Here is a 14,409-nt window from a genome sequence, read left to right on the forward strand (position 1 = left end):
AAACAGAGAGGTTCTTGATATATCCGTATCTTTGGTCTTTTCATTCAGAATCAGACATCGTAACTTGAAAGCTTTTGATACATTGCTTGTTTCTTATCTCATTAAGATAATGGCATTCAAAATCCATCACGATTAATTTTTCTTACAGTCTGTCTGCTGTAACTTTTGTGTTTTGGGAGTCTGTGGATTTAAATTAGTCCATAATCTGTTTTCCGCTCTGCTTCAATGTTGTTCTAGTGGAAAGCTAGTAAGAACCTCTGTATCTCTCTAAAAACAAAAAAAACCCCAAACCTTAACCAAACGGCTGAAAAATACTTTATTTCAGTTATTTAAAGTAGATTTGTTTCTTTTAAATATTTCAACTGTACTCTTTTGTATCACAACATTCTTTTTAACCCGTTTTTCCAATAGAAAGAATTTCACCAGTCTTGTAGACTAATAAGAAGTGATTTTAACTTTAAGCTCAAAGGTGCAAGCAGGATAGCGAACCAGCGTCTGTTGCAACCTTTCTTCTGCTCCAACGTGGCATTTTAAATAATAACAGGCAGAGCAGTTTAGAGCTTTGGAGGTTCAGGCACTGAAAATGATGACAAGACCAACTAAACATGTAGTTAAAACTTTACACTCAGGACTATAGTCTTTCAGATCTAAGCACAATATATTACTTCTGTAGCAATGTTTACCTGCCAGAAATTTTAGTTATGCCATAACCAATCTTGAGATAGGACAGATAAGAATGACATCCGTGTGTAATCCATCAAACTAGTTTTAAAGAGACACTACTTAATCATATGTTACAAACCAGCTTCTTTACCTGAGTTGCAATGACCAATTTAAGGAATTAAGAGTAGAAATAGCTAAAATTCTATTCATTTTTCACTTCTTGTGACCCTTTTGCATCCCTCTTGGTTTGGAGAGAATAAGCAAAAGCACCACATTAAGCTTTCTCGCTCACATTTGATGACTGTGTTGTATTAACTTCAGACATTGAACTTGAATATTTATTAAAACCAAATTTTGTCTTTTGTCTTTTAATGTGTAGATGTTTCTGTTAGTCATAGGCTTTCAGATTTTAAATCGCTCCTTTAGAAGAAATAATACTTACTTGAATAAATATTTCTTGGCTTTCTCCTAACCTGTCCCTTTTGTATTTTCCTGGCAATGTGTCCTCTTGGTTAAAACTCAGTAGCAGCATGTTATCATTCTTGAAAACGTTGCTGAAAATAAAGAAATATAATATTACCTTTTATTAGAATGGTTTAGGACTTGCATTTCAGGAGGACAGTAATATTTTCACAAGACTGCAGTTTTAGTTTCTCAGACTAAGTGATGTCATTTTGTAGGTGTGTCTTTGTGAGAGGATATCTTTTAAATATGAATATTTTCATTTGTCTTCTTTCAGTCTACAGTTCAGATGTTATTGACAGACAGTGTTCTTTTATGGATTCTGAAAAAGCAGATACAAAAGCTGTAATTATATTAGTTCCTGTGAGACTTGGTGGAGAGAGAACAAACATGGACTATTTAGAGTTTGTAAAGGTATGAAATGAGAGTTCAATCATTTTTCAAATAGTAGCACTAGGTGATATGAAAAGTGACTTCATGATGGTGATCTTCTACCTATTAAATGTGTGGTGGTGATTTTACAATTGAAGGTTGTAAAGTTTGACTTTACAGATTTTAAATTTCCCTATTACAAGATCAGACATAATTGCAGAGCACATGATGTCCCTTGGTAAAGCAGTGATAACTGTTCTACTCCTAAAGTAGCTACCCGAAAAGGCGTTAATGCAGTGGCTCAAATTACAAATGGTAATTTAGTTACATATGTTATTAGAGTTGTGCTGTATTAAGTATTAGTCAGCATTTTAAAAAGCAAATATACCAAATTCCTTACTCTACTTCTTACTTTCTTAAATGGTTTAAGGTTGTTGCTTGTCTGTTCGTATCTTTATTTCTTTTGTTTTTTCCTTCCCCTTAAGAAAGGGGCAAGGCGTTGTTGATATCATTAGTAATTACTATAACTTCAAGTGTTATTTCACTCTGCGGAATATCAGGATGAATCTTTCAGAAGACAGTGATGCAGAGGTAGCACGCAGTGACCACAAATAAAAATGAACTGAAAAAACGAAAACCTTGAGGAGACGGCAGAGGCGACAAAAGCCTATACCGTCTTACTTTTTCAGCGGAGGTTCTGCTTTTGGTGCTGAACGCTTACAGATGGCCTCTCACAGAACGGACCATCTCCTACCTCTTCAGCACGAGAGGGTTCTCACAGTGAAGAGATTGTTCTCGACCCTGCTGCTTTGTTGTCACTTTCCATGCTGCTATTTGTCAGAGAAAATGCTCTCTTTAAATTCTTGTTTTAATCCTTAAAATAGCATAATTCAATAGCATTTACAGCATTGGGGAGTCGGTCTGTTCTGTTACATCATCTTTTTTCTTTTGACTTTCTCTTCTCTACAAAATTTCAGGAAAACATATTTGTTTATTTTAATGGCACAGGAAGACAGAATTATGAAGCCTTTTATTTAAGTGATGAACTGTTGAATTGTTTTTCTTTCCTGGTTCTTTTCCTTATATTTTTTTAGACAGCTGGCTTTGGAAAAGTGTTAATTCTTTTCTGAGCAATTCTGACACATTTAAAACATGCCTGAGGCTGAAGACATGATCTGTAACACCACTTACTTTACCTTCACTGTTACTGCAAACGAGCCTTTGAATCAGTCTTAAGGTTAGGTCCAGGAAAACACATTGTTTGTACGCTAACAAACGGTTGCTTTTGCACCTTTCATGAGGCTTTCTCAGCTAAAGTGACTCCAGTTCTTCAGTACTAGCTTTTGTTGTTGGCAGATACCTGGGGCCAATTCTACACTGCAGAGGCTTTTTCAGTATAGCTCTGAAAAGCAGTCTTTTACCAGAGTAAAATATGGTTGCATGGCACTGGCTGTGACAGCACGGTCACGTTATCTAAGTTTGCCTTGTACAACTGGCTTTACTGAGGTGATTTCTGCCGCTCATTTACCGAGACTGGTACTGTCTTTATCAGTCTCTTCTAACAGACTGTGATAAGAGGGCTTTCAATTGCATGTATTAGTCACTCCAATGTCTATCTTGACTGTTCTCAAGAAGCAACTAAATTTCTTGGGGTCTGGATTTAAGTTAAAAATGCAGATTTTAAAATGTGGTACAAGAGGTAATTTTTACAAGGGGTTTTATATTTATGGATGAAAATTGTTAAATTTTTTATAATTCCTTTTTACAAGAAGATTCCCATAGATTATACAGTTATTCATTACCCCAAGTAGCTTTTCTCTCCTTCTGTTTCACTGGTAGAGGATGAATATGCGTTCTCCTTTGCCGTTTCGCCCTCTGCCTCTGACCTGCCTACATACGTTCTGTAACGTTCAGCCCTCAAGGAGCGTTTTTTTTAAAAAGCCCTCTTATTCCTATTTTAAATACGCAGTATTTTCTCGTAACCTATGAAAACCACCCTCAAGCTGACTTTGTTAGCATCCCAGGTTAGGAGTATAACAGATTTTTTTTTTCTTATGTTACGTTTCTTTATCATCATCTAAATAGGGAAAACTTTATCCCAACAAGAACCTTGGCCTTACTAGAACATGAAATATCAGTCATTTTGCTGAGAGAAATTGTCCCTCTTTTGACAATGACAACGTAATGGTTGCACTTTTAGTGGCTGATGTCTTAGAGGAGAGATCAGTTGTTAACGCAAATGATAGCCTTCTGCATTGCTGTCCCAGTTTGGGCCAGCGTCCAAGCTTTTGGACCCTAGACTTGTCTAGTGCCACAAGAAAACCACTGTGATTTATGAGTGTTTAAAGGCGGTTCAGTTTTCAGGGTATTTAACAATCTTGGGCTTCAGTTGCACGAGAACCCTTGGGCTGAGTTTTCAGAAGCGCTCTTTCAGTGTTGGCAAAATTCAGCTCCTGCTGGAGCTGGTGGGATAACTAATGAGGAAGTCTGTGTTATGCCAAGACTGAATACTCACAAAAGCCTAATGAGTCCTGCTCGGTAGCAGAACCTTGTCAAAGTGAAAACAGTGGAAATAAGTTGAATACAGAGGAGAAAAGTCCTCCCTGCCTGCTTCTATTCCTTTTTAGGTACTTACTTTAATACAGAAAAAAACAAAGCTGACGAGGAACCCCCAGCTGATGAGCCAGGGCCACATAACCAGGCAAGAAAATAATTTTGAATGGCAAGTACCTGGGATGTTTGAGTTCTACCTCTAATGGAGCATGAGGTGATTATCTTTATTTAATCAAAGGGATTAAAAAAAAAAAAAACCCATAAGTGTGCCGTCCCTTTATCTGTTAGCGTGAAAATGCTAGTGATAGCAGCAAGTCAATAAAGCTGCTTTAACAGCTGATATATTCTCTTGAAACAGTTTTCAGAATAATTCTGCAACTGCAAGCATCCTCTAGATCTCCATTTTTTTCCTCTATCCTTTTTTAAAGATCAAGAACATTTCTTAATCTAGTTCGTTGCTTATGCGCCAAGAATGTTGCATAGGTGGCCGTTAAACAATGTAATCTGTAATGTATACTATAACCTCACAGTCTAGCTGGGTTCTCTGTACATATGGGTAAGCTCACAGATGCTTTGTTTAAAATGAGGTGCTGGGTATAAGCATGTTCGAATTCAGTTTGTGACAGTGGTGTTTTTGATGAGTACTTCTTTGGCAGTGAGGCGGGCTTAATCAGGAGCCTTTTGCTCCTTTGGGCGATTGTATTATTTCTCTCAAAGAAGGTGAGGAGAGGTCAACAGTGGTTGCCTAAAAAGACTGCAAAAGCTTCAAAGAGTAAGCAGCATTGTGGGTCTTGCTCGCTTGTTTTGAGGCTAACAGCTGGGATGGTTTGAGATGTTACTGCCCCTTAACGTAGTCCTGCCATTCTGCTAGGTATCACTGCCCCTGAAGAAGGTGTGCCTGTGCCTCAGCCACGCAGCCTGGCCTCCTTGTGAAAATGCAGTTTGGTCGGCTGTTTAAGCTGTGCCACTGCATTGAGTGTGGTGGTGAGCGGGGCTGGACACACATTCACTCTTTCTGCCATTTGGGGAGTGGTCATTTCTGGAAGAGTTCGGGGTAGTAACATCCTGAGTGGCCTCCACAAGAACCTCAAGAACTTTTCTTTGGTGTCCGTTGTCTGCAACTCCATCTGGAGCGTGTGGGTGAGAACTTTTCTTTGGTGTCCGTTGTCTGCAACTCCATCTGGAGCGTGTGGGTGACACAGGAGTTCCAGTTATTATACTAGTAAAATGTTCTTCCTGCAGCAAAATGACGTGTATACATGCAAATCCTCGTCCCAGCAATAGAAGGTATACCTGTAAAATCACAGCTTTATTATATAATTATGTATCTGCTAGGTTTGTGTGCTAGCACAAGCACATTGATTACAGATCCCAGTTCTTCACAACCTGAATGGCCAGAACTGTGCTAGCGAGACTCTGGCCTGATGCTGTTCCATGACTGCTGTCCCACCTCTTTCTTTCCTCGGTGGCTGCTAGCTTTGCAGTGAGCTGGGGGAGTATATTTGTTCCTTTACACCTCCTGTATTTCACCCCACCTCCATCCATAAATCCCTTTAAGTACATTTGTAATATCTCTTTCTCGATTTTGTTACTTACTGATAGCTCTGATTGTTTTTCTCTCATGGTCAAAACGCAGCCAGACTGAAGGGGCTTGTCTGTCGTGTCTCTCCTCCTCTATTTTGGGCTGCTGTTTTTAGAGCTGATTACGTTTACTACTGCTTTAACTGACGTTTCTTGCTGTGATGCAGAAGTCCATACTCCACTTCTATATTTGAATGCAAAAAGAAGAGAACTTTCAGGGCCATAAAACGTATATATATGTGTGTACATATATATGAACTCTGTAAATCTGGATCCTTTGATATCTTTTGCCTATGCAGCCTACACATGCTCAGTTTGTATGATGTTATGTTTTGTCTCCCCCTTTCAGGAAAAGGGAGTACTTCAAGCATTTAAAAGTTGAGTCAAGAGTTAAATCAATGTTTAAGTCAGACTTTAAAAAAAAAAAAAAAAAAAAAAAAGGATTTGCCTAAAACAGTAAAGTCAGTTTAATACACTGTTCTGTTCAACACTGTCCTAATTATTTATTGTTCTGCTTGTAGGGAATTTTAAGCCTTGAGTATTGTGTTGGTATTATCGGTGGCAAACCCAAGCAGTCATATTACTTTGCTGGATTTCAAGGTTAGTGTTTTAATATGTTATGTCTCTTCAATATTATTCTTTAAGAGTTAGGAAGTTAATATAAGGCCAGTGGGAAATAGCATGATTAAAATAGCAAAATGAGTACCTTATTAATTCATCATATCTACCAAAGTCCAGTCATTTGTCATTTATCCCCTGTAGTAATTGGATTCTGTAAAATGTACATTTAATTTCCCTTGTTGCATAAACAAGGCATAACTTATCTGTTTCCCCAAACTTCGGGAGCCTTTGCTGTTACTGTCTGGCAGTTCTTATTTACATATTTACTTTTTACTAGTTTAAGTGGTGTTAGCTGACGCTTAAATGACAAGCAATATATTCTTCCTGTCAGCATGAAGTAGAACAATACATTTTTCACATGCAAACTCCAGAATATAATTGTGTGTTTGTAAAAGTAATTTTATCACCTAAAATTAAATGACAGTCTCATCACTTTATAAAAATTCTGCTTATACAAGCATATTTGATTATGCAAAAGTTAATCTGTCCTGCAAAAACCTATGCTTCCGTCAATGAATATCAGCCTGGCAAGCAGTTACTTGCTGGCTTTTTTTCCAGCTGTTCTGCATAGAAATTGGATTGTAAGCAGTGTAATAATAAGGTGTTTTTTGAATTACTTGTCTTCTGTTTTGTCCTTGTAGATGACAGTTTGATTTACATGGATCCTCATTACTGCCAATCTTTTGTAGATGTCAGCATAAAGGATTTCCCTCTTGAGGTAGTATGGATATAGACCTGGCACTGTTTTCTTCCCATATGAATCAAACGCTAATTATTTAGAGATGTTCTAGCTAGCTGCATCTTTATGGTTTTAGAGTTACATGTTATTTATCAAAGTTCCACCCTTCTTTATAGGCCTATGGTCAACAAAAATGACCGGAGGTTAAATACTTGATATGTGGTTTTAATTATTACTTCATTTATCTTTGTCTGTTTCTTCTTAAAAATAGAAAACCTCAAAAATAGGTGATCACTTCATTAAAGGGACTAGACAATACCTGGAGATCTTAAACACGAGCTACTTGGGTTTGTTTTGGGGTAGTTTGTTTATTTCAAGTTGCAGTGAACATCAGTCAGAGAATTACTGTAGCAGTCAGTAGTAGGAGCTTGCTGTCAATTTTGAACCACAGTTCTTATAGATGTAGCTGCTGATTCTTTTTCAGATATTTTCAATATTTCTATACTGGAGTAGCTGGTTAGCATTTTAAACGTAGTTTAACTTTGCAGGTCACTTTGTTTAGCTTCGTATAGGTGAAATTTCTGAGGCTTAGCCGTCAGGTTTGTGGCTGAATACATGAATTTTATTCAAGTTTTCTGAACTATTTCCTTTAACAAGTCTTACTATTTTTAATCTAACTGTTTCTGTGGATTAGTAGACTGACAGGTCTGAAAATATAGGTGGTGTTTGTTCTTTTTTTCTTTTTTTCTCCCCCTTTCTAGACCATGGCTTGCTAGATGCCTCTCTTCTGGCTATGCCTTGGTGTTAAAAAATCATGCTTGTTTTTTTAACAGTAGCGTTCCCTTTTCTGTTAACCTCTTCACAAATAACTTGTATTGAAAATAGGGAGAAAGCTAAAGGAGGTTATTAAAGAGTCATCACTTGTAAACGTGTGTGTTGAATATCCACAGTACTCACAGTAGTATGGTGTAATCTTTACAACCTCTCCTTGGTCTTGGTATGCCCAGCTTCTGCATGAACTTCCGAGATCCTCGGAGCAACTCTTAAGTGTAGAAAAGCTCACTGGGTACCTCAGCTGCGTAGGATGTCATCGACTGCCCTGGAACACAGAGCTGGTGATTAGTAGTGGTTCCTTGTGCCACTGAGTTCTGAAAACAGTTACATACTCTTAAATGTTGAAACATGGCTTCAGAAAAAACATACTGCACTTAAATACATATTCCTCCTCCTCCTCCATTTATCTCCCCCATGCCTGAAATGTTGATTACTTACAGTAGGATTCTTAAAGGTGTTCAGTGAAGTCCTGCAAAAAGTGGAAGTGAGTCTTAAATCAGTGAGTCTTAAGATTGTGAATGCAGCTCTTAATCTCACATGTTAGGAATTGAGTAGGTGATCTTAAAGTGATTGGCTACACTTAAAATGCAAGTCAAATGGTTTGTAGTAAAGTAAATGTTTTGTGGCTGCCGTTTTGTATGACAGTTTATATTTACCTTAAACTGAGAGAGAGCAGCAAGAGTTAACTTCAATTTTCTTGTCTACTATCATGGAAAAAGATCTGTTAATGTATCAGAGAGGTGATATGTTAAAGTTGATCACAATACCTTAATCAAAATACCATCAAACAGTATTTATGAAAACAGCTTATATATGTCAAAAGGCTTATAAAGGGCTAATGTTAAAACCTAGGGCTGACTTAAAGCAAAAACTACATGTTTTTCAGTATTTTTACATTTGACAGGATGCTTTAATTAAAAGGGCATATAATGCAGCAGTCTAAGCTTCTGTAGAAAATGAGAGAGTTCTAAATTCAAAAAGGAGCATACCTGCCGTTTTACTTTGGGCAAAACGTATTAGAAAATATCCTAGGCAGAAGTGTTCTTTATTTTTTGAGATCCTTTTAGGTTTACACTGTTGAGATCTTTGGAAGGAGAGTTGGTGAGAGTCCCAGCTCTACTTATTAGCATTGTGGTAGCATCCAGAGGTTATAACCAAGATCCTTGCCCCTTTATGCTAATAACTGTAGTAAAATACAGTGCCTTCTCTGAAGATTTTTGCAATTTAATTGGGAACGCCTGACAAAAGGTGGAAAGATCAGAGTTGAAGTGACTTCCTTAAGGTCACACCGTAGCTCAGTGGCCAACCAGAAAAAATACATATATTTTTGGCTTCTGTTGCTATGACTAATCCTCCAGATTGTGCTGCAGGCTGGCATTAGTAAGAATTTCCAAATAATATTAAGCTTTTAAAATGCATTTTGAAGGCACGCAGGCTGCCAGCTTGGCTTGATCGCATCCTAATGCTTTTCTGCAGATGGAAAATATATTGCAATTTAATGCTTGGTTCATTTAATAGCATTATATCTTTGTCCAGAAATGTCAAAAGTAAACAGAAATTGCTTTCTTAGTGTGGATAGTTGCTTGTTAGATTTATCTGTAGGGAGTATTTTCAAAATTGACAAATTGTCCAGAATAAGTTGGAAATCAATCCACTCTGTATTGGCTTCCAGAATCCATTTGTTTGGAGAAGTGGAAAAAAGAAATGCCTACCCACTTCCCTTTGTTGTACAGTGATTCATGTAGCATTAAGAATACTGCCCTGAACAGTGCAGCCGAACTAGAGAGAGGAAGGTTGTTGCTGAAATGCAATACGTAAGGCAGAGTTCCGATTTACGTCTTTGATGACCCAGGTATATATTCAACCTATATATTCTGCATATAGAATTTGGACAGGATTAGAAGAAAAACAATGAGTAAAAATATTCTTGTATAAATATTATTTCTCATCTTTGCTTGAATTTTTTATTGAAGGTTTAGTAAGAATACCTCTGTTAGGTTAGTAATCACAAGTAAAGCGCAATACAGTTCAATACGTAAAACCGTTACGCTGACAAATCCTCTCAGGTGAGGTGAGGAGCGCTGTCTTCCTTTGTAGATTGACTTTTCTGACTGGCAAAAGAAAAATTAAAAAGGTAGAATGGGTTTCTGTTCTAAAGACCGCTTGTTATTAACTGGCAGGGGTTGCTGTTCACGTAGTCAGATTTTAACAGTTTAGTTACCTTTTATAGAGGAAACACACTGGTGTTCCTTAGAAATCGCCTGTGTTGCTCTCTCCTGGCTTACTGTTGTGTCAGTGAGCTTAGTCACGTTGCTTGTATGTCCTGTGCTCACCAGCAGCGTGCCAGGAGGGCGATGTGTCGGTGCGCAGCTTATATTTAAATGAGAGGAAACAGCACAGAATATTCACTGGAGAATACTGATCACTGGGGGAAGGTCATGGAAAACAAAATAAGCGTTTTAGTACAGTGGTATCCCCCTTGCAGTGCCTTGCAGATGTGTTGTGTTAGCATTTGTTAGTTTAAATACTGAGTAGCTGTAGCAGGATTGCTAATGATTTAAGAGAGGTTAAATGACTGGCTAGTTGCATGTTAGTAGCAGGACGAAGACGCTACCTTTGAGTTACTGGCTTGAATCTAGACAGACAACAGTGACCAGATAGTTTCAGTTATTAGATGATGGGCTTTCATCAAAACGGCAACCCTTTTCTGCACTCAGTTCCGGTAATAAATGAACACCTAATCAGGGTAAATATCATATATTACGCTTTCTCTCAGAAACTGTGAATGAAGGAGTGTGGGAAAGGTTTTTGGGTTTTTTTGGTTGGTTGGGTTTGGTTTTTTTATACCATAGCTGCTGATAATATCAGTTCACAGCACTGTCAAAGCATCATCTCTCACGATAAGAAATTTCACATTAGGGAAAAAAAAACATTTATAAAGCAGGGCATGTTGGTAGGTGGGTTTTTTTTCCCCCCTCCCTCTTGCGGGTTGTTGTTGTAATACTTTTGCTTTTGTGTAATACTTTTTCGCTTTTGTGGTTTGTGCATGTTTCCCTCCCCCCTGTTTCATTTACTAAATCAAAATACAGGAGGTTGGTTTATTCCATTATGTCTCTTTTATGGAGGCTGGGGGAGGGAAGGGGGCAATGGGCGGTGGTAGTAAAGCAGTAATTGTAAGATAGTGCAAAAGCTGTTACAAATTCAATTTGCAGAAGAGCATTCACCTGCTCTGCCTTGGGAATATGGCTAAAGTACTGTTTGGAGCGGCAGACCTTCGACAGATTTCAAACTAGCATGGTGCCGTGTGTAAGTTTGGTGAATGCAGCATAGACAGCAGGAGGGCTTCTGGGTGGAGAAGGGTGGAATTACTTGAATGTTTTTTGGGGTCGGAAGAAATAACTTCAAAAGTGTGCGTTGCGTTTTAGTACAAGTAATACAGGAAACCTTGTGTTAAAGCTGTGGATAGAAAAGCAAGTGTTTTGATCTGTACCGTTCTCAACCTTAACAGTATATTTCATGTTTTGTAATTTTGAAACCTGCAGTCATTCCACTGTCCTTCTCCCAAAAAGATGTCATTCAAAAAAATGGATCCAAGCTGTACAATAGGATTTTATTGTAGAAATGTGCAGGAGTTTGAGAAGGCTTCGGAAGAAATAACAAAGGTAGGTGCTGAAGTTACGGGATCGATTCCTCAGTCGGAAGCGATGTGTGTGCATTGTGCGTGGGTAAGGGGAGAGGACCAGCAAAGCTTTGCTAATTAGAAATCATTCCTTTTCTTGATATTTATTGCGTCTTTTTTAATGATGAGAAACGTAGATTATTTTTCGTTACATCTATTTAATGCCAATATATAAAACCTGGGGAGAACCTGAATTGTATTATTAGAGACGCTCTCTCATGGAGAAAACGGATGGAATAAAAACAATGCATGAACTGGAAAGCTGAGCTGGCACATGGCAGCTCCACGAGGTGGCACTATTGAAATGAAAATATTTCCCCAGCCAGCCCTTGAGGGGCACTGGAATTACCCCATGCCTGAGGAGGAATTTTTAAGAGGCAATCAATCCCTTGGGAGGGTTTTTTTTTTTTTTTTTGATCAAGCCAAAACTGTCTATTATTTCTTGTTAGCATAAGAGTTTTTCTGATTGTGTTTAAATGTAAAGCAGTGTGCTTATGACTGGGTAACAATGTTTTGAAGTCAACAGAGCAGGTATCATTCCGTAAATCTGTCTGATCGTGTCCCTTCCATTTGAAAAACATAGGGATAGGTTTATTTAGGTCCAAATGTAATTGACTCTTTTCCCCTTGATTGTTACAGCATATGAGTGTATGCAATACAAAATTATTAATATTGTATTAACTGTGATACTGAATAACCCGTTCTGTAACTTAATTGTGTACGAAGGGATTCGGCAGTAACAGAAGGTGGTCCCAATATTAATATTCTAACCACAGTAGTTACACAACGGCACAAAATTAATGCTTGTACAACCTTTTGAATGTCCTTTTAAGTGGTATTAGTGTTACAGCAAAACCAGCATTTTAAACTTAATACACTCTTAATCATCTTAATAAAGTTTATACATATAATCTTTAGTAGGTTTGATTGATGCTGAAGCTTGTTCCTTTGTCCGATTCAAACAGAGAACTAAAAAATAGATTCAAATAAGTTCCTGAGCATTAAATATATGGAAGGTTTAAATATTCAAGTTTCTAGTCTTCCTTGTTTTCCTGCTCTACTGTGTATGAGAGAGAATATAAGAACGTACTAAAAAAGTTGGATTACCAAATCGGTTACGTTGGAAGTTCTCCTACTCTTTTTTTTTTTTCCTTGTTTCTTTTCTCCTGAGTTTGGGATTAAGTACTTTTCTTTCCCTGAACAGTGAAAACAGTAATTGATTTAAGTCTTGGGGTTACTTTTCTAGCATTTTGGATAATGCTCTTTAATATTAGTGATATTATTTTAATATTAATATATTTCAGACACAGAAAGTTTCAGAATAGAGGAGTTTGCATACAAACACCATGTGAGAGAGAGATTCTGTGATCCTTCCATCTCTTCTTCACATCCTTTGTTTTTCCTGCTTTTCTATTATTTTTTTTCCATTTGTTTGCAATTTGAATACTGAAATTCTTGAACTCTTAGCCCAGTATATTCTCAGTGGGTCCTGTGTAGGCTAGACTAACAAATTCAGATTCTTGCTGCTTTTATGGGTAATAAGAGGTGGGAGAAAAGATTTATTTAGCTTTTATTATGTGAGGATATACCCTATATGAGCCATATATTCAGTAAAAGAGAAATCAGGGCATAGAAATCAAGGACCCAAATGGAAGTGATTGGTGAAAATCCATCCAAATCACACTTGCATTACCCTCTATTGCTCTACTTGCTAGTCAGGTAGCTATTATTCAGTAGTTTAATATTAGCTAGAATTAAATAGCTGATAGATTTAGGAGGCCTGGAAACGCATCCAGACTTGCAGTATGGATTTACAGGGGTGGCTGTAGCCTTACCTCCATGCTGCACTTGCAGCATGAGTAGCAGCGAATACCCAGGCAGCTTGCCTGGCTCCTCCACGTCCTGGGGCAGACCCACGAGCAGCTCAGCCTCGTACCCTACCTAGGAAGCCTCTACCTTTCCCTGCCTGCAGCCTCTGCTGCTGCTTCACCTTGTTATATGACTAATACCTTGCTTGTCTTTCTGTTCATGCAGTGTATTGTTTCCAATTAAAAAACCATGGCTGGAAATATATAATCAACTTGGGCCATGATTGTATTTGCCCCTTTATAGCTCAGATTCTTAGCAGAAATGAAGAGTTCTCAGGAGAACTGGACTGTTTGAGTATTGAACTTGGGTGCACTTCGGGTACAAAGAACTCACTATTGCAGTGGCAACAGTGGCAATCTGTCAGTCAAACACTGAAATGCTTAAAAAAAATACTGGTATTTATCGGTAAACTTTTCTGTAGAAATCATCACAGTGGATAGTATCTAAAGAACTTGCAAGTAAAAGTAGATCTATCCAATGGCAGCGTTCAGTAGAGAATCGCTATACCCGTTTTATAGCACAGGGTCCCATGCTTGCTTGCCTCTTCCACATTACATAGGGTATCCATGGCAAAACCGAGAACAGAATGCATGTTTCTCAAGTCTGTGCATTGTCCATCTTGTCCTAAGGTGTGTTCAGCTATAATATAAATGTAATAGATCTGTCTTTTTAATTTTCCAGTGATACTATAAACCAACCTCATATAGACAGCTGAAGTACTCTTCAAAATCTGGGCTTTGAAAAATGTACAACACGGTGCCTGACCAAGTCCCTGAAAAGTCACTCAGGTTCTGCTAGTGATTCTTAAAATGAATTGTATTTTTCAAAATCATAAAAGACTTTTGTAGTTAATCATACCAATTTGTATTTATGGGACATCTGAATATGTATCACATCCCAGTAAGTGTCATTCCCCAAAATAAACTTGTGGTCTCCAGGGTCTGACTGATTTTTACAAGAACTTTTTAGTGGAAATAGCCATTTATATAACGTATAGTATGAAAGCACATATTCCTGTACAATTTACTTTTTGTAAAATAAAACCTAAATACCTGATTTCACTTGTTTCTATATATATATATATATATATAAAAAC

General features: G+C 37.6%; 1 protein-coding gene across 7 annotated transcripts in view; it reads left to right on the forward strand.

The window, feature by feature from the left end:
* Positions 1-14,409, forward strand: part of ATG4C (autophagy related 4C cysteine peptidase) — a 29,308-nt gene that overhangs the window by 11,918 nt on the left and 2,981 nt on the right. For all 7 annotated transcript variants that reach the window (XM_068953413.1, XM_068953411.1, XM_068953415.1 and 4 more), the window contains 4 exons: positions 1,403-1,539; positions 6,153-6,231; positions 6,894-6,970; positions 11,308-11,427. In XM_068953413.1, the coding sequence (XP_068809514.1) occupies positions 1,403-1,539; positions 6,153-6,231; positions 6,894-6,970; positions 11,308-11,427 (413 nt within the window). The remainder of the gene's footprint in view (positions 1-1,402; positions 1,540-6,152; positions 6,232-6,893; positions 6,971-11,307; positions 11,428-14,409) is intronic.

The sequence above is a fragment of the Struthio camelus genome, chromosome 8 (assembly GCF_040807025.1).
Source record: "Struthio camelus isolate bStrCam1 chromosome 8, bStrCam1.hap1, whole genome shotgun sequence".
In the NCBI taxonomy this organism is placed as follows: Eukaryota; Metazoa; Chordata; class Aves; order Struthioniformes; family Struthionidae; genus Struthio; species Struthio camelus.